The 23,519-nt window shown below is 43.2% G+C and overlaps 1 protein-coding gene across 6 annotated transcripts; it reads right to left on the reverse strand.

The window, feature by feature from the left end:
• Positions 1-52: 52 nt before the first annotated feature.
• On the reverse strand, positions 53-22,885 carry sik3 (SIK family kinase 3). Of its 6 annotated transcripts, none has more exons than XM_086124780.1 (27): positions 21,131-22,880; positions 15,203-15,319; positions 15,049-15,112; positions 14,613-14,774; positions 14,329-14,453; positions 13,684-13,807; positions 12,580-12,698; positions 11,850-11,960; positions 11,524-11,658; positions 10,523-10,600; positions 10,123-10,232; positions 9,744-9,900; positions 9,459-9,608; positions 9,252-9,325; positions 8,438-8,572; positions 7,549-7,690; positions 6,979-7,098; positions 6,705-6,763; positions 6,452-6,561; positions 6,143-6,232; positions 5,698-5,861; positions 5,051-5,178; positions 3,593-4,365; positions 3,363-3,517; positions 3,092-3,215; positions 2,879-3,005; positions 53-2,624 (listed from the first exon to the last, which is right to left on the reverse strand). In XM_086124780.1, the coding sequence occupies exons 1-26, from the start codon at positions 21,419-21,421 to the stop codon at positions 2,884-2,886; spliced, it is 3,939 nt and encodes a 1,312-aa protein (XP_085980906.1). In that variant the 5' UTR covers positions 21,422-22,880; the 3' UTR covers positions 53-2,624; positions 2,879-2,883. The 6 variants fall into 6 exon arrangements, with proteins under 6 accessions (XP_085980906.1, XP_085980905.1, XP_085980904.1 ...); XM_086124779.1 differs by having other exon boundaries at positions 53-1,061; positions 3,092-3,221; XM_086124778.1 differs by having other exon boundaries at positions 3,092-3,221.
• Positions 22,886-23,519: the final 634 nt, after the last annotated feature.

Here is a 23,519-nt window from a genome sequence, read left to right on the forward strand (position 1 = left end):
ATTCATGAGAATAGCAGCACAGGATGAAGAAAAGGCCGCACAGACGCACACAACCTTTTTAAAGTATTTATTCATATATATATTTTTTATCTTAGTTTGGTTGATCCTCTTTTTAAACATTGTTGCACTTTAGTATTTTTGTACTCAACATAAATGAAATTGTATAAACAAAGGCAAAAATGCAAACAAAACGCAGAAAAAAAAAACAAGAGCAGAGCCGACTTGCAGAGAAGGAAAAGGCTGAGATGAGTACACATACACTAGAGGGCGGCATCTAGGAGGCAAAAATCAAATAAATGAGGAGAGTCAGTCATATTTGTGAAGCATCTCCCCCCCATTCCGCCTGAGTCATGTGTAGTGCTTCCGATTCAGTCGCACTGAGTCTTCCTGTGGGTCCCCAGCCCGAATTTCACATGTGACTTGCACGTCTTTTTATCCCACTCGTCACCTCCTCAGTGCTCTTACTATGGGGTCAAGTGTTGGCGTGGTGCAAAAGGCCAGCAGCACAGATCTCGCAGAGGAATCAAGGCGAGTTGGGGGAAGTGAAACTTTTGGAAATGTTCATAAAGGATCTTCGTGGGAAGTTTCAAGAGTGCAAATGGCACGAGCGCAGCTTGACCAACCGACGACTGCTGAGTTTTGAAAGACAACCGTGCAGTCTGGTATAGTGCAACAGGGCCGGTACAAACATTTACAAGTAGATCCGAAGGTCTTTTCGCTGCACCACTTTTCAGTTTGCATTTCACAAGGGAAAATATGACATTCAAACAGGAACATAGGTGAGTTGAGAATATTTTTAAAAATTAAAATGTTCTGCTCTAGTCCCCGGTATTTAATTTCCATCTGGCGGTTTTTAAACCTGCCAGCAGTTAACAGCACTGCTGGGGGCTCATGTCACCATGCCAAAAATCGTGCTGTTACACGCCCGTTTTAGAATTCCTTTTGATTGTTTGGAGAAGAGTCCGTCGTCCAGGTGTATCAAAAATTCCAAACCAGAGGGAGAGTCATATTCAAACTGTGTCATCTGTCCAAGCGGAAGGTGTAACAGAATAAAGGGACGACTGGGGGTCCACAGCAATTCAGGGTGGAAAGAGAAGAAAAAACAGGATTGTTGTCAGTTTTCATACTTCGGTTTTGAATAATATGTCAAATTACTCCCTTTAGGGTTCCGTTTGGCTAGCGCGCCCCCCCTCCCCCAATCAAGTCTGGAGCACTCAAACCCAGACATAGCCTATAACCTGAACCTGTATGACCTGCCACAACTCTCTCAAAGAAAAACCGACGCAACAGCACTAAGAATGACATCAACAGAAGAAATATTTAAAAAGCAACAAAAATTATTAATCTCCTCTTATTCAAGTGTCTCGATATATTAACACAAATACGAACAATCATTTTAAGACATAGAAAGAGCCCTGTCTCTCTTCTCTGTCCGCTTTTGGCAGGAAATGTCAAGATTTATAAAGCAAAACCGTAAACATTTTGAAAACATTGAACAATAAAAATGAAATTTAAAAAAAAATTAAATAAAAGCCTCCCCAACATCTAAAAACAGAGAAACAAATAGCAGAAATTGCAAAAGTGTTCTATACATGGCATTGCTGTACAAAGAAAGGAGCAAAAATCTGGTAAAACTACACATAATGCAAATACACTGTCACAGACATGAGAAAGGTAACAACGGGTGGGTGGAGATGGGGGAGTCAAAAAAGTAACATGAGATCATGAAAGGGAGGAAGAAGGAAAACATTGTGTGACCTCAAAGTGCAGAATTCATTTTTTCTCTTAATTGTTGTCATCCTTGACACAAAAATCCATTTTTCTATAATAATGTCATCTTAATAAACATTATACTGGAAACTGTGATAACAACAGGAACTATATTGACCATTATGTCTAACATGGACATTACCATTTGACAATAAAACTGGATTTAAGGAAAAAAAAGGGGCGGGCGGGGGGATAGGGGAGACATTTGCCAGTGGGAAGAACATTTAAAATAAAATAAAAAAAGGGGCTGGTCTGTCCTCTGTGTAAATGACACTGAGCTCGGTCTTTGGGGGGAGCATTGGAGGACTCCAAACACCATTCTTGTCCTGTCTGACAAGCTCTGCAGTTTTCAAGCGCAAGGGGTACAGGGAGAGGAGCGGTGTGTAGCTTCAAGAGTCCTTTCTTCTCCACGCTTCTCCTTGAGCAAGTGTGCGCACGAATAATCAGACACACGCACGCGCACGCACATGCACGCACGCAATGCGAATACTTTGGATCTGTTGCAGCAGTGTGTGTCCATTTCTTTGTGTTGTTGGAAGTCAAACCGGCTACGGCAGCCACTGAAGCACAAAACGCTGTGTGCATGAAAGGTGCTCGGAGGTTGCCGTGGAGTTGGTCGTTGTCAAGAAGAATCTACTGGTAACAAGTGATTTTTGTGCAGGAGATGGTGGCACTTCGACCTTTTGAACGCTGATAGCTCCAACTGTCATGTGAGGTCAACAACCCCGCCCCCACAGACAAGACGTGAGGGATGGATAAATGGATGATGGCGGTTTGGCATGATACAGCTCAACTCAAGTTAACACAAGTCAGGATGCTTGACATAGACCACTGTACATGGGATACAACACAACCTGTCGAGAAGAAAACAGAAAAAAAAAAAAGCAAACAATTCATTTGCGGCCATAAATTATTGCAGTTTGCGAGGTGGTATTTTACACGCAGAAGATTTCATTTCTTTTCTTAACGTTTAACTGTGTATCTTTTATGAACCATACGTTTGAAATGAACAATGGACTTGCGTTTCCAAAATGATGTCCTGGCGCAGAACAGAAACATTTTGCATCAGCCACTGTATTGTACCCAGCCTGAGGAAAGGATTACGTACCACTGCTAAACTCCAGCCTGCTCCATGCTGTATTGCAGGTCAGGGGGCTTATAGCTGAGAAGCATATCTGTGGTGCAGGAAGAGGGATAGCAGGTCGCCGCGTGGAGCTCCCCTTCAACGTCACATACTGCTTGAAATAAACATTTTATTGTCGATATGGATTTTTTTTAAAAAGTCAATCATGTTTTATATTTGCATTTTTTTCCTGCTGACCTGACTCTTCCCGCTGGTGCAGCTGCTGGCTTTCTGAGAGTGACGTCTGGCTGAGAATGTCTGACATGCGAGCAGAACTTAGCGCCTTCCCAGCCAAAAGGCTCATCCCAGACATGGGCTCAGCCTGGTCCTGGACAGAAGTTGACATTCATAAAACTGTCTTTGAAATGAAACGATATTGAACTTGAATCCTGAGAAGTTTTTGGAGGTCATGGGAAGCTGTTCCGCAGGATGGCAATTCAATATGTTATGGCTGTGTATAGTCACTCACATATGCATCATCGCAGGTCTGGATGGTGTGGTGACGCTGAAGCTGTCCTCGGGATCTGTAAGCTTCGCCCTGCTGACCTCGAGAATAACCCACGCCGTTGTGATCGGGCACCTCCATAGCTTGCCCTGTCTGTCTGCACTCTATATGTTCAGAGTCTGATTTAAAAAAAAAAGATATGTAAACTTATGGTAAACTTCAACATCTATCCAGTAGGTGCTGGGTAAACCAACCTCTAGTTGTTGGAGGACTCAGACTCATATAGCCACGTCTGTGAGTAGGGGAGTTGTAGGGAGGGGTGCTCCCTCTGGGAGGACGCAGGAGGAGCTCATGACCTTCTCCTGCTTTGGCCAGCAGGCCCTCATGCGTGTGGTGGTAGCCAGATGGTACCTCATCTTCCTCCATGCTCTCCGAGTGGGGTAAGCTCGGACAAGGTGCTTGGTCAGGCTGCTGTTGTGGCTGAACATCCGGTGGTCGGATCTGGAGAAGGTGGTGGTAGTGCTTGCCTGCTGGGGAGCTTTGAGGCGGTTGTGGGTCCAAACTCTCACCCTGGCTCAGCTGGCAGAGAAGTAGCATCTCACCGTATTCCGGTGTTGTACTACTGGGCGGTGTTGGGGGTGCAGGACATGAGCGAGGGCTATGCCTCTTCAGCAGTGCTGCCAGGTCCTGTGGCGGTAACCGAGGATCGGCATGTCCCGTCAAAGAGTGGCGGGGGGACAGGAGACCCTGCAGAGTAGGTGTAACATGCTGTTGTGGGGGGCGGTAGTCCACTGGAGTTGGAGAGAGTAACGCTTGCTGTAGTGCTGATGGGGTGCCATAACTCCCGGTCCCCAAAGCGCCACTCTGGTAACCCTCCAGTCCGGGTACGTTGAGAGAGGCCCCCTGCAGGTAAGGGCCATAGGAGCCCAGCACTCCAGGGGCACCCCGAGTGGCTGCTTCACCAGAAAAAAGGTGGGAAGCGAGCTGGGTCTGGTCATAGGCTGATGTGAAACGGCTAAGGCTACGACTGGAAAGAACACAAGAAAATGGGATATTTAGCAAGAAGACATGACATCAGTCCTCCTGACATTAAAATTTGACTGGTTGAAGAAGGTGGAGAAGGTCACTACGTTCACTCAACATGGAAAGGTCTCAAAATACGTCAGGTCCTTGCTCACACTCAAAAGTCTTCGCTGAGAGATTAATGGGTCTTTGTGGAGGATTTCTGGGTAAGCATTTGAGCAAGAGTGGTGACACATTCTCTCAGAGAAGGCAGAACAGGGGTGTGATTGCTAAAACATGATACAAATCTCCTACTTGAAATTATGGACACTTCTAAATGTGCCGCCCCGGCACATACTCTACATGCACTCACCAAATACTGTAAACGGAGGTGGCACAAGAGCTGTTGTTGTCATCTGATGAACGTCAATGAGGGTTTTCCACTTACTGTTGTGTCTGTGTTGGTAACTAATGTCCTTCACACCTGTACTTAAATGTAAAACGTTTACCCTAAGTGACATTTGTTATGGTGTGATTCGGATTAAATTAAAGGAAACAGTTCAAGCATATAAAAAAAAACAAGGGTCCTGCAAAATGAAATGGACTGGAGTCCATTCAGGGGCCCGAGGTTATGTTGTGAATTAGAACACCCAAGGTCCGTTGGCATTGTAGGCTTTTGACAAATCACTGCACAAGAAGATTGATGTCACCTGTGCGACTCTGCGTTGTCTGCACTCAGCTGCTTCCCGAGAACTCGGTGTCCACAGGGTGTCGACAAAAAGCTACCCTGCCTCTGTGGCCCAACTCCCAATTCCACTTCCTGTACCTGAATAGTCACCTGAATAAATCAGACATTGGTTACTTTACAATATCAGAACACATGATCAAAAGAGTATTTGAGTCAAAAAGACGGGACAAAAGCAAAAAGAAGCACTATAAAATGTAGTCAACTGAGCACACGATATGTAAGCCATAGCCACGAAATTTGAAGCTGTAAATAACGCACATATCGTGTAGTCCTTGTTGTTTCCATAAAGCATCGCGAATACAAATTTGTATGTTACTGTTGTGTTTAGGCTGAAGTGGCAGCTGTTTTGACGAGAAAGTACACTCAAGCAGAGCCGATTTGAATGCCAATAAGAAGGCTTCAATGTGTGTATTAAATTTAAAATGTTAACGAACAACCCACAAAACAGTTAAACAAGAACGTGAATCTCTTGGGATCAGGAAAAATCAGCATGAGGTGCAGTTTGCTGCAAGAGTAAAATGCATGTGCGTGTGTATGTGTGCGTGTGTGTGTTACAGTCCAAATGTGACAGTAACGTAACCATGTCAAACTACAAAAAAAAACCCTCACTTGCTGCTGTTGAGGTACACCCTGAGCCAATGGGACAGAAGGGTGTACAGATGACTGCTGACTGGCTGGTAAAGCAACTCTTGGAAGGCCTGTGGGAGGTGGGCTACCACTCTGGCCCTGGTACAGTGAAGGAGAACCATGCTGATACGGTACTGAGGATGGACCTTGGGATGACAAAGACAAAATCACATCATAAAGATCAGCTTCTCTTCATACATTGTAGCTTCTGAGTGAACCACAGGGCTGTTCTACCCACAGGGCTGTTCTACAGAAGGACAATGCTCTCGGTCTTCAGGAGGCATTCAAGTATGTCGTGAAGGCCAGAATTGTAGAGTTCAAGTCGGTCACTATCATCGACTTTGCAGCATTAGTGGCTGAGAGTTTTTAGATAGCAGTGTTCATTGAGGAGGGATTTATCCATCCATCCATTTTCTAATCCGCTTACCCTCACAAGGGTTGGAGGCGTGCTGGAGCCTTTGCCAGCTGTATTCGGGCAGTGGGTGGGGTACACCCTGAACTGGTTGCCAAGCTATCGCTGGGCACACATAGACGAACAATCATTAACACTCCTAATCACGCCTAGGGACAATCTTAAGTGTCCAATTAACCTGCCACGCATGTTTTTTGGAATGTGGGAGGAAACCGGAGAAAAACCAGGCAAGCACGGGGGAGAACAACTGAATATTGTTCTCCCCGTGCTTGCCTGGTTTTAATATTCAGGTGCGTGTTATATTTGAGAAATTACGGGACGAACCGTGCCCTTGCATCATGCCTGCGGAGCCGGGCGGAGAACTCTGATTTGGCTGTCTGAAGAGGTGGTTGCTCGGATGTGTTGGCGGTGGACTGGATGGCTGAATACGCAACCTGAGGGAGGACAACAGATGGACTATGGAGAGAATATCGCTACAACACTTGTATAACACTTCTATCGAGAGCTCTGCACCAATCGTATCAAGTTCATTCTTCGCTGTCTGCAAAGTAGGGCTACGATACACTAAATACTTTACCTCTGGAGCTGGTGGGTTAGGTGACTGGGATGACTTTCTCCATGGCCTAAAGAAAGACCCTGTAAAGAATAATTTTGCAATATTTGATTTTGTGATCGAAGAGAGAGTAAGTTGCCCATTAATGAGCGGGCAAAAAAATAGTTTCATGCACTTTTTTTCTTTAATATTTTTGTTTGCAAAGGAATTCAGAGACTTGCATCTTCGCGGTATAGAATTCAGACATTCTTCTCTACAAAGACGTGACTCTGCATCGGGATGTGACTGTTGCGCATACCTGGATTTGCTGGTGGAGGATTTGTTGCTCTTGCTGGTAAAGGATATGCTGTTGTTGGGTGTGTTCCAGGAATCGCTCATCCTGCTGGGCCGCATACATTTTCTGGAGCTGTTCGCACTCCTGTAAAAGGATCAGACAATTAGGAATTGAGAGTGAACACAATTCAAGCACTTTCTTTCAATTTAATGAGGAATACTTAAGTAGAAGGCAAGGCAGCTTTATTTACAGTATATAGCACATCTCATACACAAGGCAACTCAATGTGCTTCACACAAGCAAAGACACAACACCGAAACGCATTGAAAAGAAAACAATCTGCACGCAATTGTACTATGAAGGATCATTAGTATGGATATAACGTCAAAATCCATGATTCAGTTTCCAAAATGATGCATTCTATTGCATCAGGTATCTGTACTTTGTACACATTTTGACCTAAAGATTGGGAAAATGCTGGACACGTAGGGCTGTAAAATAAAAGACCAAGCGTAACCTCTGTCAGGCAATGACGAGTTATTTTAAATTGGCAGTGCAAATAATTCCTCCCCACAATAAAGCTATAGTAAGTACCTGCTTGAGTTGCTTAATGAGGCTACTGTTCTCTAGATGTGTTTTGAAGGCTTGAATGGTGGCAGCGCCGTCAGAGAACCTTCTGACAGGTGAGAAGCGTTCCATAGGAAGATGAAGTGTGTTACAGTCTTTATAGCTTGATCTGAGGAGCAAAACAAATCGTACAAGCACACAAAGGACACACACGCACACACACACATGAAGAAACCAGCCACACAGGTATGACATGACATAACATAAAAGACGCAAACATTTTCAGTCACAGACAAGGACAAGGTACAAAAACAAACAAATAAAAATGATTAGGTATCATTCACAAAACGTTTTGAGCCAGGTTTGTAGAAGAGTCATATTTTGAAAGTTCAGGAAATTCAATGCATTGTAGTCTGTCATGTTAGTATTGCTTCTGCTGAAAGGAAACTGTTGTGGTGTCATAAAGCAGGGATATCATTGCTGGGTTGACAACATTTACATCAGCTTGTTGATGCCCACAAAGAGCCACCTGCATCGGTTGTCGCTCAAAGCATCAACTTTTGACAAACAAGATCAAGAAAACAGTGGAATGTGTCCGTTGTAAATCAACCAGACCAAAACACCCAAAACGACGTCATGAACTGAAGACAAAAAAGTATTTACAATCTAAAACAAAGGTTTCTGTTGCATCGAACTGCACTGTCGCTGTGGCAATCGTTCACTTCGCATCAAACACCACTACTTTAAAAATAAAAAAAAGCATTTTTCGTTTTGACATAAACACTGCGGTCAGCTTCGGCAATGCGCGTGATCAGTGATGAATATGCTGTTCTCAGCTATGAGATGACAAAAGTCTGCAAGTTTGAATCGGTTCAGTTTGTGCATAATACAGCACAGAGTCGGCTCATCCCCTCACCGGGTGTGTGTGTCAGGGGCCCAGCCCACCCTCTGGCGGGGGCCCTGTGACCGTTGGGGCTCTGCCGAGGGATCGCCATGCGATGTGCTCATGAGCGCGTGCGTCGTGTGCCGCTTGCAGCGGTTCGCCAGGTACCTGGGCCGCAAGGAGGGGGAGGATGGGGTGAGGGTGGGAGACATGAAGCAGTGCTGGTCAGCTCACTGCCCTTCTTGACTACTGGAGACAGAGGGGAAGGCCAACCCATTCCCACCACTGCCAAAAGGGGGTAAAAAAATAACATCTTGCCTAAAAGTAAAATATGAATCCACAAAATAATTTTAGATCTTATGAATACTAGACCAGAGAAATAAATGGTTTACACTTTACAAGCTTTGCAAGCTGAGAGTTAGCAAAGCTGGAAGAGAAAGGGTGGAAACAAGTGTAAATTTGCCTTTACGGATATGAGAATCAGAAAGTGGCAGATTCAGAGTTTGCCTGGAATTGTAGGCTGATTGAGTTGAGAGCCAGGGAGGAAGGCACTTGCACGACGATAAAAGTAGCAGAGGTAAGGGGAGCACCACAAGCAGAGTGGCCAGCACCCGTGGGGAAAAAGCAGGGCAACCTAGAGGCACACACTCCCAGCAACCAAGGCCACCAGCATAAGATACAATCGCTGCTGTACAAAGAGGACTAGTTAAGATGCCACGTTTACGACACTAACAATCCCTGTAACAGTCAGCGACTGTTAAGGTAACGTGCCACTCACACTATCCAGGTTTGACAGCACCTCTCTGTACAACATACCTCACAACCAAAAGCTGTTATGGTAAGTTACCTTTGTACGGCTTCTTGATCTGGCTCTCCATCTGATCCCTCTTCATCCACCGGAGCAACAGCAGGAATAGGGTGCTGAGAGAATAAGGCAGAGAGTTTCCTGGTCAACAATAATGTCCATTCATTTTACATGTCAAGTAAACTAATTAGAAATATAATAATAATAATAATAATGACAATAATAATCATCAATGGTCTGGCTACTCACTGGACTGGTAACAAGAGGTGATGGCCCCCGGGGCCTTTTCAGGAGCTGAGCATGTAGTTGGATATTGGCACCACCATCGGAAGCTCTTCGACCCAGGGGCCCCATGCCATTGAGTAACTGCAGAGTGGGCGGTTGCAGCAGTGACTGCTCCTGAAGTTCAAACATGCAGAGAAAATCAATAAAGCCAGGAGTTCATCTTGGACCTCATACTACGTGGCATTGCTAGTCCCTGCAAGTTATCTGATGATTTAAGGGGACATCGATGCCACATTGAAATTACGAAACCTTGTACTCCAGGTGCTGCGTTGGCTGTAGGCTCTGCGTTGGCATGAGAGTGTGCATTTGCCCCAATGTAGGCGTGAGTGGAGGAAACGGGGGCTGGGGCATTGCTCCCCTCGGGAAACCTGGTGGCAGTTTCTGGAGGGCCTCTTGCATCTCAGTCCTTTAATCCGAGGAGGAAAAAAAGAGAAAAAGAGACGACAGCATTTTAAATCAATTTCATCATGGCAGAACTAGATCTGTTTTGTTTTTTTAAGAAGCCAATACATGGGAAGAAATTAGAGAGGCACAGTGATCCATGGCGAGTTATTAACCCCAACAGTGCCCTGTTGGTGATGTTTGTGGCAATAACAAACTGCAGACTGAAAGGATATGACTGCATTACCTTTGGTCTGGTACACCCACAGTGTGCCGCCTCATTGAGAGGTACCTAGCCATGGCTTCAGGAGATGGCTCTTCACCTTCATCACTGTCGAGTGCCATATTGCCATCCGGCTAAACAAAAACCAAACACATATTTGAGCATTATCCAGTGTTCTAACATACGTCTATTTTACTGCAGTTGTGAATCTACTTGGATATTGGTAATGGCAGACATTTACAACCAGTTTACAACGGACGTAAATGTTAAATTTCTGCTTTAAATCATAATTTTTCTTCACATTCGGTTATATCGATTCGGTGATAAGCCAAGGGAAATTGGCATGACATACAATTACAAATTTAGATGGACGAAATGTTCATGAAATGTTGAATTCTGTGAATACAGAACATCCTCAACTCACCTCAACAATCTGGTTCTCTGGGTTGATAAGCTGGACATGAGGAACCGTTATGTTAATTGGATTACCCTGTGCATCCATCTACGCAAGCAAACATGGGAGACAAAAAGGTCAGGGGAGGATTGCACTCATTTGTGAAACAATCCTCTTAGGGGAAGTGGGATTGGCACCTTGGCTAAGGTCAGTTACCTCCATTCAGCGTAAGGGCTTTAAAACTTGCCATTTGATACGTAGGTATAATAGGATGCATTGATTAAACGATTAAGTGATGCAAAATCTTAATTTCATTGACACGTATTCCTAATTTTAAAAATTGTCTTTTTATTAGCTCAAAAATCACACTTTGAATCAAGATTTACTACAAAAATATGCCTCTAAAGTCCCACAAAAACTTCGTTTAGGTTGAAACGTCACTATGCAGATATTGCAAGAACGCCATTAATGTCATAAAAACAGACTACGGGTGTTGGGACAAAAACTCCTATGACACAATTTGGTTAATTTCATAATTATTCACAAATCAATATTTGTCTGTCCACATGTGTGGGTGTTATTGTTATTATTGAGCTAATGTAACGTGTTGAAAATGTCTCTTTTTCTCTCGTCAGGCTTGGTCTCAAAGCACTGTTTAATGTTCAATACAACTTGGATTTCTCAATTTCATGCGGTACAACTGTATTGAAGTGGAAAACCGGCTATAAACTACGGCAGGTTCAGCAGATTAAAAAAGCAGCGGTACACATTCAACTGTTTCAACATATTAACCGTGATTAATTAATTTACACTTGTAACGACATTTCATGTTAAAATCTTACAATTCAAGTACGGCAGTAAGGTTTATAGAATGGCAACGCTCTCATGGTATGATATTTTATTTTCATTTCCATTGTTTATTGTGGAAACAGAATTTTGAAATTAGACCAACTGGAAGTCAGACTGCCGCACAGAAGAGAATGTGGTCAAATTTGGAGGTTCCGCTACGAAATTAAATCGAAAGCACTTACCTGTACAGCGTTAAGGGGATAGCTAATGGGGCGTGGTGTGGGTGGAGCAACACGCAACGTCTTGTGTTTCTTGAGACGATCAGATAGCAAACTGTAGATGGCACTGTAGTGATCATATGCATCTGTGTGCAGGGACTAAAGAAGGAAAAGGAGGGATATGTTGTTCCTTTTACCTGCCTAAAAACTCATTTTGACCACACAAAAATCTTCTTAATCACATTCCGCCACAACATTAAGACCACTTGTGCAATTTAATCCAATACAAACTCTGTATACAAATCGGGCCTTTACAGACCTAATAATGCTTAGTTACGATTTTGTCTGACCTGAATTGCACGTTCTCGGTCCAGGCCCATCTCAGACATCGCTATGAGCACTTGCTCGTTGATAAGCTCCGTTTCTCTTTCAGTCTTAACGAGCTCACACTCTGCTATCAACTGAATGGGACATGGAAGGAATGAAACAGGATTAGAAAGATAACATCCAAAGAGAACCATTTTTGTGGTGCACCAAGTACCAGTACAATACCAAACCAAACGTTTCTGGCAAAAATGACTCAATACCATCATTTTTAAGTGCCGGCGTTTGAAGAGGAAGAAAAATGAAGCAAAGAGGCTCAACTCTGGGTAAAAGGTGCTGCAGCGCTAACTATAGAGCTCACTGATGGCCGAACTGGGACTGACTTCCATTGATATCAAATCTGTGAATTATTTGGTAATAAGTCTTCTTGCTCCCTATCGGCTCCCAAGCATTGGCATACAGCGACCCACTGCGCGATTTGCATTACGTAAACCAGCTAAAATGAAGAGATTATATTTTATTTTGGATGTGAAGAAGGTTGGAGATTAGGGCTGCACAATACTGTATATCCAAAAAATATCGTAGTAAAGTACCAAAAACTAAAAGAGCATCTCCTTTGTTTTTTGTTTTTGGCTGCATGGTATACCTTTCTTATATTGTTATACTGTGCAATCCTAATACCAATTCAGAACAATGCTCAGAACATCATTCTTTCTAGAGTCCGGAGGTGCACAATCATCGTCAGAGAGCTCTCACCCTGTCAAAATCAGGGTCCGGGTCCCCTTGTCTCATCCACTTGTTCTTACAGATTTGTTCCATTGTCAGACGTCTGCTGGGCTCCAGAACCAACATGTGTCTGATCAAATACTCACAGTCTGTTAAAACACACACACACACACACACACACACACACACACACACACACACACACACACACACACACACACACACACACACACACACACACACACACACACACACACACACACACACACACACACACACACACACACACACACACACACACACACACACACACACACACACACACACACACACACACACACACACACAGTAGATTACCATAAGAGCGATAGGAATGGTGCTTGTTTCAATAGTGTCCTAACATACATGTTTATGGTAAATCTGTTAAAATAAATAAATATTTGTTCAGAGAGCTGCAAGACTATGCAGAGCACCCGTTGGCTCAATGTGTACTTTTACATGTAATTTTACAGCAAGCCATTTTACACATGGGGAAATTCAGCCGACGGGAGGAGTTGTATTTGAAGTCAACAAGCTCTCGGTCTTTCTGAGCGGTTAACCCTCAGATTTAGCAATGTGATGCAATGCGAACCATAAGATTTTGATCCATTTCCCCGACTAACTGGTACAATCCACACGCCCGTCACCCGCGAGGTGGTCTCACGAGTCGAGAATGTGATAGAAAAAGGTTGAAATCATTTGAACCCATTAATGTTGGCATGGCGCCAAACGACCCAAAGAAAACCTGGACTGGTGATGAAGTGGGTGATGATAACCACACTTGTTAATGTTGCAACAGTAACGGTAGTGCTTCTGATTCACTTTCTGCTAGCGGTGTCAACAAGAATTGCAATGACCAAGAATGGCCAGACGACCAAATAAACTACCGATTAACGTATTATTCAGTTATATATATGTATGCATTATATTTATTATCGATTGTCTATTTATGTATGTATTAATTATCTTAATGATCTGCTGTTACCCACCGCCTAATTTACCTGGCAACAGTCAAATAAGGGGCACATATTTTTTTCCACTTAAAGCACTGAGTAATATTATAGTGCAACTAATTAGGGAAGAAATAAGACCTACCTGTAGACATGAAGAAGGGGATACGGAACTTGCCACTTAGGACACGCGCTCTCAAATTCTGTAGAGTACTGCCGTCAAAGGGTAGGGCACCACACACCAAGACATATAAGACCACACCTAAGCTCTGAACAAACAAAAGAGAAAAGGATTATCGCAATTTCCAAACTACAATGGCTGCTTCACTATTATTAGCCGAGTGCCTCTACGCTACAGGATAGGACATTTGCAAAGAAAGACGTAAATAAGTCTTGATACTTTAAACACTGCTAAACACTTTTTTCCCAAACACGGCTAGTTACTCGGTAGCCTCCGAGAAAATGAATCGCTATCTTCATCTTGCCCCTCCTGCGCACTTAACCCACCAAAGCGCTCTTCTTCAGCGTGGGAAAGAAAAGCCACAAAACTCGGTGGTACACACGCTCTCCGTCTCTCTTTCATTGTCAACGTCACTCATGTCACATGGCAACTTCTGTCCTCTTTATTGTGCGGCCATTTGACCAATGTCCTGACATACTATACATCTGAATGAATACTGTACCAACAAGACAGTTTCAAATCTATTACCAATGTGAGATTTCAAGATCTGACATGACAAAAATTCTCTTGACAGATGTTGGAGGAGTGAAAATGTTATTGTCAACTCACCCATATATCTACTTTCGGCCCATCATATTCTTTGCCTTCAAATAGTTCTGGTGCAGCATAGGGTGGGCTGCCACACCAGGTCTTCAACAGTTGTCCTCGGGAAAACAGGTTACTGAAACCAAAATCTGACAGGAAATAGAGGGGTGATCACATTAATTCCCTGGACGCATCTCTGAGCATATGGAATATGCTTCCATCACATGTTGGCAGTTGCCTACAAGTAACTCATGTTGGCTGAAGGCAATAAAGCCAGTCAGACTCTGAGACTCTGCCAGCTCACGCACCGGCTATTTTGATGTTGAGATTGTGGTCCAAAAGCAGGTTCTCTGCCTTCAGGTCTCTGTGAACGATGTTACGGCAGTGACAGAAATGAACTGCTGCAACAATCTGTTTGAACTTCTTCCTGGCGTCCTTTTCTGCCATACGTCCATGGGCCACCAGGTGGTCTGGACATGAAAAGCACAATTGGGTTGGTTGAAAGGTTTCTGTTGGGATTCCTCTACAAAAAAAAAAAAAAAATCTGACAACTATCCCCGATAATTATTGAGAAGCACAAATATTGCTTCGTTTTCGATTTGACCATGTTTAGAAATGTTAAGAAATGTGACATTTCTTTTTGAATTTCCAAAATGAATGAATAAATAAGAACCTGTTCAACAGTACACAAAAAGTAAGCGTAAATGTCTTCTAAAACATGTTGAGTGGGGGTGACAGCCTTACCAAAGATTTCGCCGCCGCTAGCATATTCGGTTACCAAATAAATCATTCTCTCTGTCTCCATCACCTGAGAACAAGAACGTGTATTACAACCAAACCAGAAAGACCATCACAGAGTAATGGCTAACTTAACAGAAACGGTAATCTGCCATCTCACCTGGTACAGACGGATGATGTGCGGGTGCTTTAGCAACTTCATGATTTGAACTTCCCTAAATATCTTTTTCAAGTTTTCATCATCCAACTGGGTCTTGTCCACTATTTTTATAGCCACCTGGTAACAAAGAAACAAGATTGGGATACATGAGAAATCAGGAAAGTGACGGTTAATGGAAAGACAGAAAAGGAGGAATGGGACACAAAGTCACTACACTTTACACAGATCTCACACGCTGGATCGGCTCGGGCGATATTTTGCATTTTATGACGAATCTGTAGGGTCAAAGGGTTAGCGCGTCGACCTCTCAGGGCAGAGGTCGTGGGTTCGATTCCAGTTGCCTTCCTGTATGGCGTTTGCAAGTTTTCCCCTTGTCTGCGTGGGTTTTCTCCGGGTACTCCGGTTTCCTCCCACATTCGCACATGCATGGCAGGCTGATTGAACACTCTAAATTGTCCCTAGGTGTGAGTGTGACCGCGGATGGTTGTTCGTCTCTGTGTGCCCGCTGATTGGCAGGCAACCGGTTCAGGGTGTCCACCACCTACTACCCGAAGACAGCTGGGCTGAGATCGCGACCCTTGTGAGGAAAAAGCGGATCAGAAAATGGATGGGTCGATGGATGAAAAATCCGTGGTTCATTGTAATGTCAGAATTTGCTGATGTGTGTAGATATCGCATATTAATTTAGCATTAAATCATTTTACACTTCCTATTTGTTTATCACCCACACACTGCCACACGACAGCAGCAAAAAATATAACACACACTGTGATTTTTTGTTGTTGTTGTTTTGAAACCTTGCGTGGTGAACAAGATCAACCATAAAGATACTCGTCTCAAGGTCCCGTGAGACAGAAAACTCACTGAAAATGAAGCGCTCCAACTTGGCAGACTGTAATTAGAGCGGGGCCATCTCTGTCTGCTCTCAATAACCAGTCAAATCAGAGCCTTTGGGATTAGCAAATCAACTTTGTCAAATCGCAATTATATTGTAAATGCAAGTACCATAAATGTTCATCCCAAGCTGAAAGTTTTAGCAGCTGCACAGCCATTCAGACGTTTTTTTTCCCCTGAGACGAGTGGCTGTTTTGTAACGGCAAAGCGGGGAAGGCACTTGACGAATGAGTAGCAATCTACGTCGCAACCATGCCAAAATCTGATCCGCTCATTTTGTAATCATTGTGCCTTTCGGCAAATGAGCGACAAGGCGCATTACGGTCAAACTTACCCTGAACGGGAACAACGTATGCTCCCATAGACCCCAAACATGACCTTTGACAGTCAGTAAGGTCATTGCATCGCTACCCAGTCCGCAGCAATGGGACCAACAGTGTGTAAGATGACGGGCGTGTGACAAAGCGCTTCCCTGCCAATTAGGAATGGCAGAATTCCTTTCATGATTTGATCAGGTGGATCTGATGGGACTGTTTAAAAATGTTAACCTCTACTAAAAATAAATAATTGTCTGTTGAAGTGTGTGTGACAAAATTCCATACATGTCCAACGGGAACAAACACACCACAAAAAGCCTCTGTCAAATTCTGTTGTGTTCCATCCCAACCTCCCGTTTCCTGATAACCGAGGGGCAGCGGCAGCCTGACAAGACAGACTTCCTGTTCCAGACAGAAAGGGGAAGTAAGAGAGTGAGCGGGGTGGGGGGGGGGAACTCCTGAGACAGTACAAAGCAACTTAAAACAATGACCGTTTTTAAAACATTCATTCGGCAAAATTTGAGTTTTGTGCACAATGACGTGAATTTCTCTGGTCGTACGCTTACGAATAACAAAATCTGCTTTCATGTAGGATGACAGAAATCAGAGAATTATTTGGACATTTTTATGTTCAACAATCACTCCAAACGATTACTATCATTTAAAAAGTTGACGATTCATTTGATAACCGATTAGTTGATGATTAATCAATTAATTTTGACCCCTCTTGTTGTAACACATTGTCAAGTTTGGTTGCGCTAATGTATTGTAGCATCTACTACGGATTACAGAGGGTTGAGTCAGTGAACTCACATTTATTAACCAAAACAAAGCTACTGTATACTTGGCGACGAAACATCATGAACAGCACACATTTTCCATGATTGGATTGAATTCATTATTCCAGACAAGGTGAATATGTAACCGCCAAAACGTCAGTTTTTTGCGGCGCTCCTGACTGACCCAGAATCGGTTGTGACAATTGCTTCACACATAAACACCATATTCCTCCTTTCCCGCCAAGCTCACTCATCAGATGTGGCATGCCACTAATGACGGGTGATGCAAACCAATCAGCGCTGAGCTGCTGCTCGTCAACTAGGGGGATGCTCAACACAAAGCGAACTTGCACCACACCGAGGCACATTTACAGTAAGTACACAAGCTACGAGCTGTGCTTGTTCGCTGACGCAGCTAAACACTATCCACAATAATGATAATCAAAATGGCGTTCTTTAAAGCGCCCTTAATGAGAACCCAGAGTGTCATGACATGTTTTTTCTATACAATTTATGTGGGTTTTAGTAAGATGACTATGATATTTCAACTTTTCGAAAATAATTTTCGAATTTAATACATTTTGTAGAAACTTTATTCGCATCTACATCGACAGTGTTGTTTATATCGCAACGCATTCTGGGTAGTGATGTAACTTGGTTGCGCACTGTTGTTTTCATCAGTTGCAGCGAGCCGTCAGCGGCGTTGATCTCCTCTGGCTAGCCTTTTCAATTCGAACCAGCGTGCTGGCAAAGACATAAGGAAGCCCGTGATCAAAATGTCAAAATGCTCGGGTTAGCTTAACTTCTTCTGGATAATGTACATTTAAATAAACGGGTCTATCAGGAAAAACGAAATACTTAGAGTATTTATTATTATTTTTTAATTTTATTTCTTTTTTTTGTAATGGCAATATCCTAATTACTCGAGGATTCATTTCAGGCCTCGATTTACCTGTTAAGTGTCTTGTTTGGTATGCTAGCATATTGTATTGGATTACGGAAGTGTGGCGAGTCGATTAGCAAAATAATCGTTTGTAGCAGCTATAATGCAGAGTGGCAAAAGACCAAAACATGTGCTTAGGTGTACAGTGCACAAATTGGTATTACAATTAATAAGCGTCTCGAGATAAAATATGAAAACAGCTACATAGAACAAAACCAGAAATTAATCGATTACAGCTGACGTCAACCATGAAGAGGAGCTTATATATATTTAGAATATCAGCAATGTTATGTGTTTACGTGCACCATTTTCAACAACTGAGTATTGAGTTTTGAAATTGCCACAATTCGTGCAGTTCAACACAAATGACTTGTCTATTCCAACTGTTACACATCTTAACATGATATCTAGTCTACAAAAAACATGCAGTACTATCCAACTAGGGATGCTAGGGTAAGTACATTGTAACTAGCGATGGCAGAAAGAAAAAAAAAAGTTACCCTGCATCTGAGCAATGCTGTGAATTGCTGTCTTTGACACAGAGCACTACGGTTCTAATCCCAGTCACAACACTGACATCTCAGAGCAGGGGTGTCAAACTCATTTTTGTCGCAGGCCACATTGCAGTTCCGGTTTCCCTTGGAGGGCCGTTATGAATTTTGGGAAACCATATAAATCTTTAATCACCTCCACATGTTACATACACAGCGCACAACTTGAGCGTAGAATTTGACGTGCTTGATTTGTTTTCGCGGGCTACATAAAATGATGTGGCGGGCCAGATCGGGCCCCCAGGCCTTGACTTTGACCCCTGTGTCCTAGAACGTGTATTTGACCCTAATTCCAAACCACTGCCAGTGTTAAAATGAGTCGGATGCATCGGGGAGGGCATTCTGGGTCAAAACAACTCCAAATGTATCATTACTGTGGCGAAATTACGACTAGATATGCTCCTGTAAAATAACCCACTGACTGCAGTGTCAACTTTCCACCCAAAAAAGGATGCAAATATACTGTGACAAAGGTCATGATTGAATGCGCAATGGACTCATGTGGCCCATTGATGTCTGTATAAATGTGAGTACAACGGAAACCCAGATATGCCTCAAAGCAATGAATGCATAGATAGATAGAGATAGATAAATAGATGGATAAATAGCACAATTATGTGCTCGACCCCGATACCAGATTAATACCACCACTCCTACATGACACGGCGCTACGGAAGCTTGCCTTTTCCTCGCAAGCTGCAGATGGAAAACAGATTGACGCATGTCTGCTCGTCGGCATGCATATAAACACAAGCATGATGCAGCACACAAAAGTGTACACATACAAGCTGAGAGCCACTCAGTAGGCTGAATAATTACACTAGAGCGGTTTCCACTGTAGGCTTCCAAGATTTGAGCACAAAAAATATCTCACGTGAATCACAATTTGTAATTACTATGTTTTGTTGTGCTTGCATCATGAAATCCAACAATGTTGTCAAATATGCTAACCGAAGTAATTATGTTCTCTTTTGTCTTGACAGGCTTTGTGACAATTGTGATCAAGAGGATGAATGAAAAATAAAAACATGGCTTAAAGCACACTAGTACTTCCTAGTACGACCCGTGGGTTTAACACACAAAAATGTACCTTTGACAACAAGAGTGTAATGGTTACAGCTGTTGAATTAAATAGCGTAGGACAAAATAAGATAATTCGACTGTACTATACTCCACTCTTTGTTGCCTGAAGATGTAGAAAAAACACGTGTTACGAAATGTGCCTTGTTGTCTGTTTGAACCCTAAGAAACACAATATAACACACAGTGTGTGTGGCATAAAGTAACAAAGTAGAAGAAGGGGGAATTATTTCATCAAAGGGAAAGAGCTCCAGGATTTTTTCACAAACACTGCAAATTCCCACCATGCAGAACATGCAGCTGTGATTTGCCACATACAGTATAAGGAAAGGTTTCCCTGTCTGGCGAAGTTTTCCAAATGTTACCTCGGCACAGAACTGATTTCAACCTTTATCACATTAGCATCAACTTCAAAAATCTCCAGTCGTCTAACTCCTACTTTGTCGATGTGTTGAGTAATGACTCTGTTATTTAGCTTGTGCACCTGTTGCTCATTAGCACTCTTTTTTCCAATCATTTTCCATTAAATTGACACTTGGTTTCAATGCCAAACTCACTGCAGATGTAAAGCTGACACAAAATCAATACGATATGCCAGTATTACTACTCCTGGGCTTTACTATCGCTACTTTTCTCAACGATTCATTTTCATTAAATTAGTTATCAAAAAAAGGACCCCCCGAAGTTACAAATTTGTTTGCTGCAATTTCGAGTTTGACAGTGTGTACTTGGCACGACTAAGCTGTGTATCAATATTTGAGATTGTAAAAATGGAGAAAGGCTGCGTGCTTGTCAAATTTGCTCAGACATTTTCATGGGCGACGGGTTACTTGAACTAACGGAACGTTTATCTCGTTAGAGCTCCCAGTAACCAGGACGCTTAAGTAAATAATGTGAAAACCTCGCTGTACATTTGAAGACACACACAGGCAAGCGTTGGATTGCTGGCATCGGACTGGCATTTCTTTAAAATAGCTTCACCCTAACAAACAGCTAATTCGCGGCTAAGCTAACAGCTACAGAGGGAACATTCTACGTCTTTTCTTAGATCTTCGCCAATACCCTTCTCTGCGTCCTCTGTGCTTTGCAACACATTAACCGCGGGCAATGTCGCTTGGAAATTGTGTGGTCCCGTCGCTGGTTTGTCTCTCCTCAATGCGCTTAATGTCGAACATTTTCAAGGATGTCCTGCATTGAATGACCTGACGACAAGCAGCGGTGTCACTAAAAAGCGAGCTTGCCGTTGTGTCTGGGGAGCTTGAAGGCCCTAGCTTCGTCTTCAGTGTTCCGCTAAAAAGCCTGGTAAATTCGCGATGACAACTTGCCATTGGTCATCTCAAACAGGGAGTTACTAGTCGCCTTACCTTTGCTTTTGTAATGATGTGGGTGGCCAGTTTAACGACGGCGAAATTTCCCTTGCCGATGGTCCGCTCGATCTCGTAATGGCCCACTCGGGCAGGAGGGGGCCTGACGGTCGAGGTCTGGGCAGGATTGGAAATGCACCCGGTGGTCGCGCCGGGACGACCCTGGTGGCTGATCCCGCAGGATGGCTGGACTCGGTTCTGAGGCCCCATGGCTGTGTGGTTCGGTCGGGCAGAGTGGGCTATACCGGCCGCGGGAGTCCCAGCGGCACCTCCGCTTGACACGGCCGCCATCTTCTCGCCTCTCTGCGGGAACAACAAGCAGCCTTGCGCAGCGCGCGCACGCCCCCGCCCTGCGTCATTTTACGTGGAGCTCTCCTTCGCAGCGCCCTCTCTAGGCTGTTACTATGGAAACCATCAGCGTAACACATGACCTCATCCACAAAAACGTATGGTGGTCGCCAGGGCAACAAAGAACTGCGCATTATAGCTCCGGCTCCAATGATTCAGTCATCCATTGCACAGCGCCGCGAGTAGACGTGTTCTGCAAATGGAATATATTCTTGCCTTTAAGTTAGGAGCAACACCTCCCAATCAATTAGAGTGACATTTACTGTAATTGAGATATGTGTTAATATTGTTATGTTCAAAGCCGAAGGCTGTGTGTTATGTAAATTAAAAAATGCACATACAAAACATATCAAAGTCGTCGTCCTGCTGATTTCGGTTGAGTTATGATTCGATTATATAAAATGTGATATTAATTGACGCCACCTATTTTATTCTCACCACTTCCTTCACAGATTCGCTGTCAACGAAAAAAGTCCATAACCTATTAAAAATATTTATAGATTCAAAGGGTACAAAAATGAAAGACATGGTGTGAACTTAGACAATTGTGTATTCTATTCTTTTGCGCTTGACGGCAAGCCTTAAGACAGCATCACCCCGTGGTAAAATAAGTGACGACAGCTTGTCAAGCAAGAACCAAGGCATTAGAGTAACACGCCCGGACCGCGTCAATAGCACTTTAGGGCAGGGTGTTTCATATTCCGATTGAATGTATTTGCGTTTCAGCCTTGGTAAAGAGCAAAATAATGAAGTACATCGAGTCGTGAATGACAAAGCAGCTGACATTAGCCATGGGATGTGTATGTGCCTTGTCCCAATAGAAGTTGGGTAACACTGATTTGAAGTTAACTTGCACTAACGAAACATCACAAGTCGAACCCACTATATTTGGATAGCTAAAAAATATATTAAAATTACTACTACGACTACTACTGTTTTGTGTGTATTTGTATTTGAGGAACATAGGCTCATGCTTACGGTTGCAAAGTACACTGTAGCCTGACCCATCCATCCATCCATCCATTCATTCATTCATTCATCCATCCATTCATTCATTCATTCATTCATTCATCCATTCATTCATTCGTTCGTTCTCCTAACAGTTTATCCTCACTTTATCACATCACTAGTAATTTACAGTAACTATGTGTATTTTATCTTTTTTTTTCCTGAAATAAACAACGCTACAGTTCTGAACCAAATATGGTGGTGAGTGCTTTCTCGCTTGTAAATTGTAATCTTGCAAAATAATCCCAATTTGTAATATGTGTACCTGTAATCTGATTACACATTTTTCCTGTAACTGTAATGGAATACAGTCACATTTCTGGGAGAGTCTGATGTACAAATGTACACTTAGAATGTACATGAACGTGCGTTTATGGCCACCCCTCAGTGAAATGTTGTGTCACCCTGACCACCCCACTGAAAAAAATCTCGCTCCAAACCCTGTCCACAATTTTCAAATATTGTGAGATGATCCTGTAAATGATGAATAAATGTAGTAATTATTTTTGGACATCTATAACGTAACGTCGTATTTCCTGTACGTACTGTATGTATTTTTTTTTTTTTTTGCAGAATAGGGTGCTTTAAATGAAAAGGAAAATGTTGTGTCCTGGTGAGGGCGCTATTGATGCAAAACATTTATTTTCCGATAAAGAAAATGCAAGGAGGATGTTGTCAAGCAAAATCACATCGACAGAAACATTCAGATGAACCAACTGCGACGCCACATACCTGGACGCACCACTCGGGTTTCAAAAGCTTCGACCTGGCCTACTACTTTACACAAACGTCCTCGCACTCAACTTCGAGATCCAAACATCGAGCGTCTTGTTAGACAGCTATGCTAAGAGTAGCACAACAATTTAGCCGCATGCCAGGATTCTCCTGTTTTGCTATGTGAGAATACCGTTTTATTGTTGCAGTGCTGCAATCTCAGAACTCGTGACTTCACAGTGGACAGCCTGGAGCGTGTCTCTGTTGTCTTTGGGAAGACGGACGATTAAAAAGCTGTCGTAAGTGCTCGGATGCTAGC

The sequence above is a fragment of the Hippocampus guttulatus genome, chromosome 12, assembly GCF_054856545.1.
Source record: "Hippocampus guttulatus isolate MCC_2025c chromosome 12, RoL_Hgut_1.0, whole genome shotgun sequence".
Lineage (NCBI taxonomy): Eukaryota > Metazoa > Chordata > Actinopteri > Syngnathiformes > Syngnathidae > Hippocampus > Hippocampus guttulatus.

Bases quoted from the DNA above. Each gene is read 5' to 3' on its own strand.
- sik3 (XM_086124779.1), bottom strand. From the start codon at position 21,421: ATGGCGGCCGTGTCAAGCGGAGGTGCCGCTGGGACTCCCGCGGCCGGT. The intron at 11,961-12,579 runs GTGAGAGCTCTC...TGTCCCATTCAG, and splicing joins CGGACCCTGATTTTGACAGG to TTGATAGCAGAGTGTGAGCT. The intron at 10,601-11,523 runs GTAAGTGCTTTC...TTGCTTGCGTAG, and splicing joins ATCCCCTTAACGCTGTACAG to ATGGATGCACAGGGTAATCC.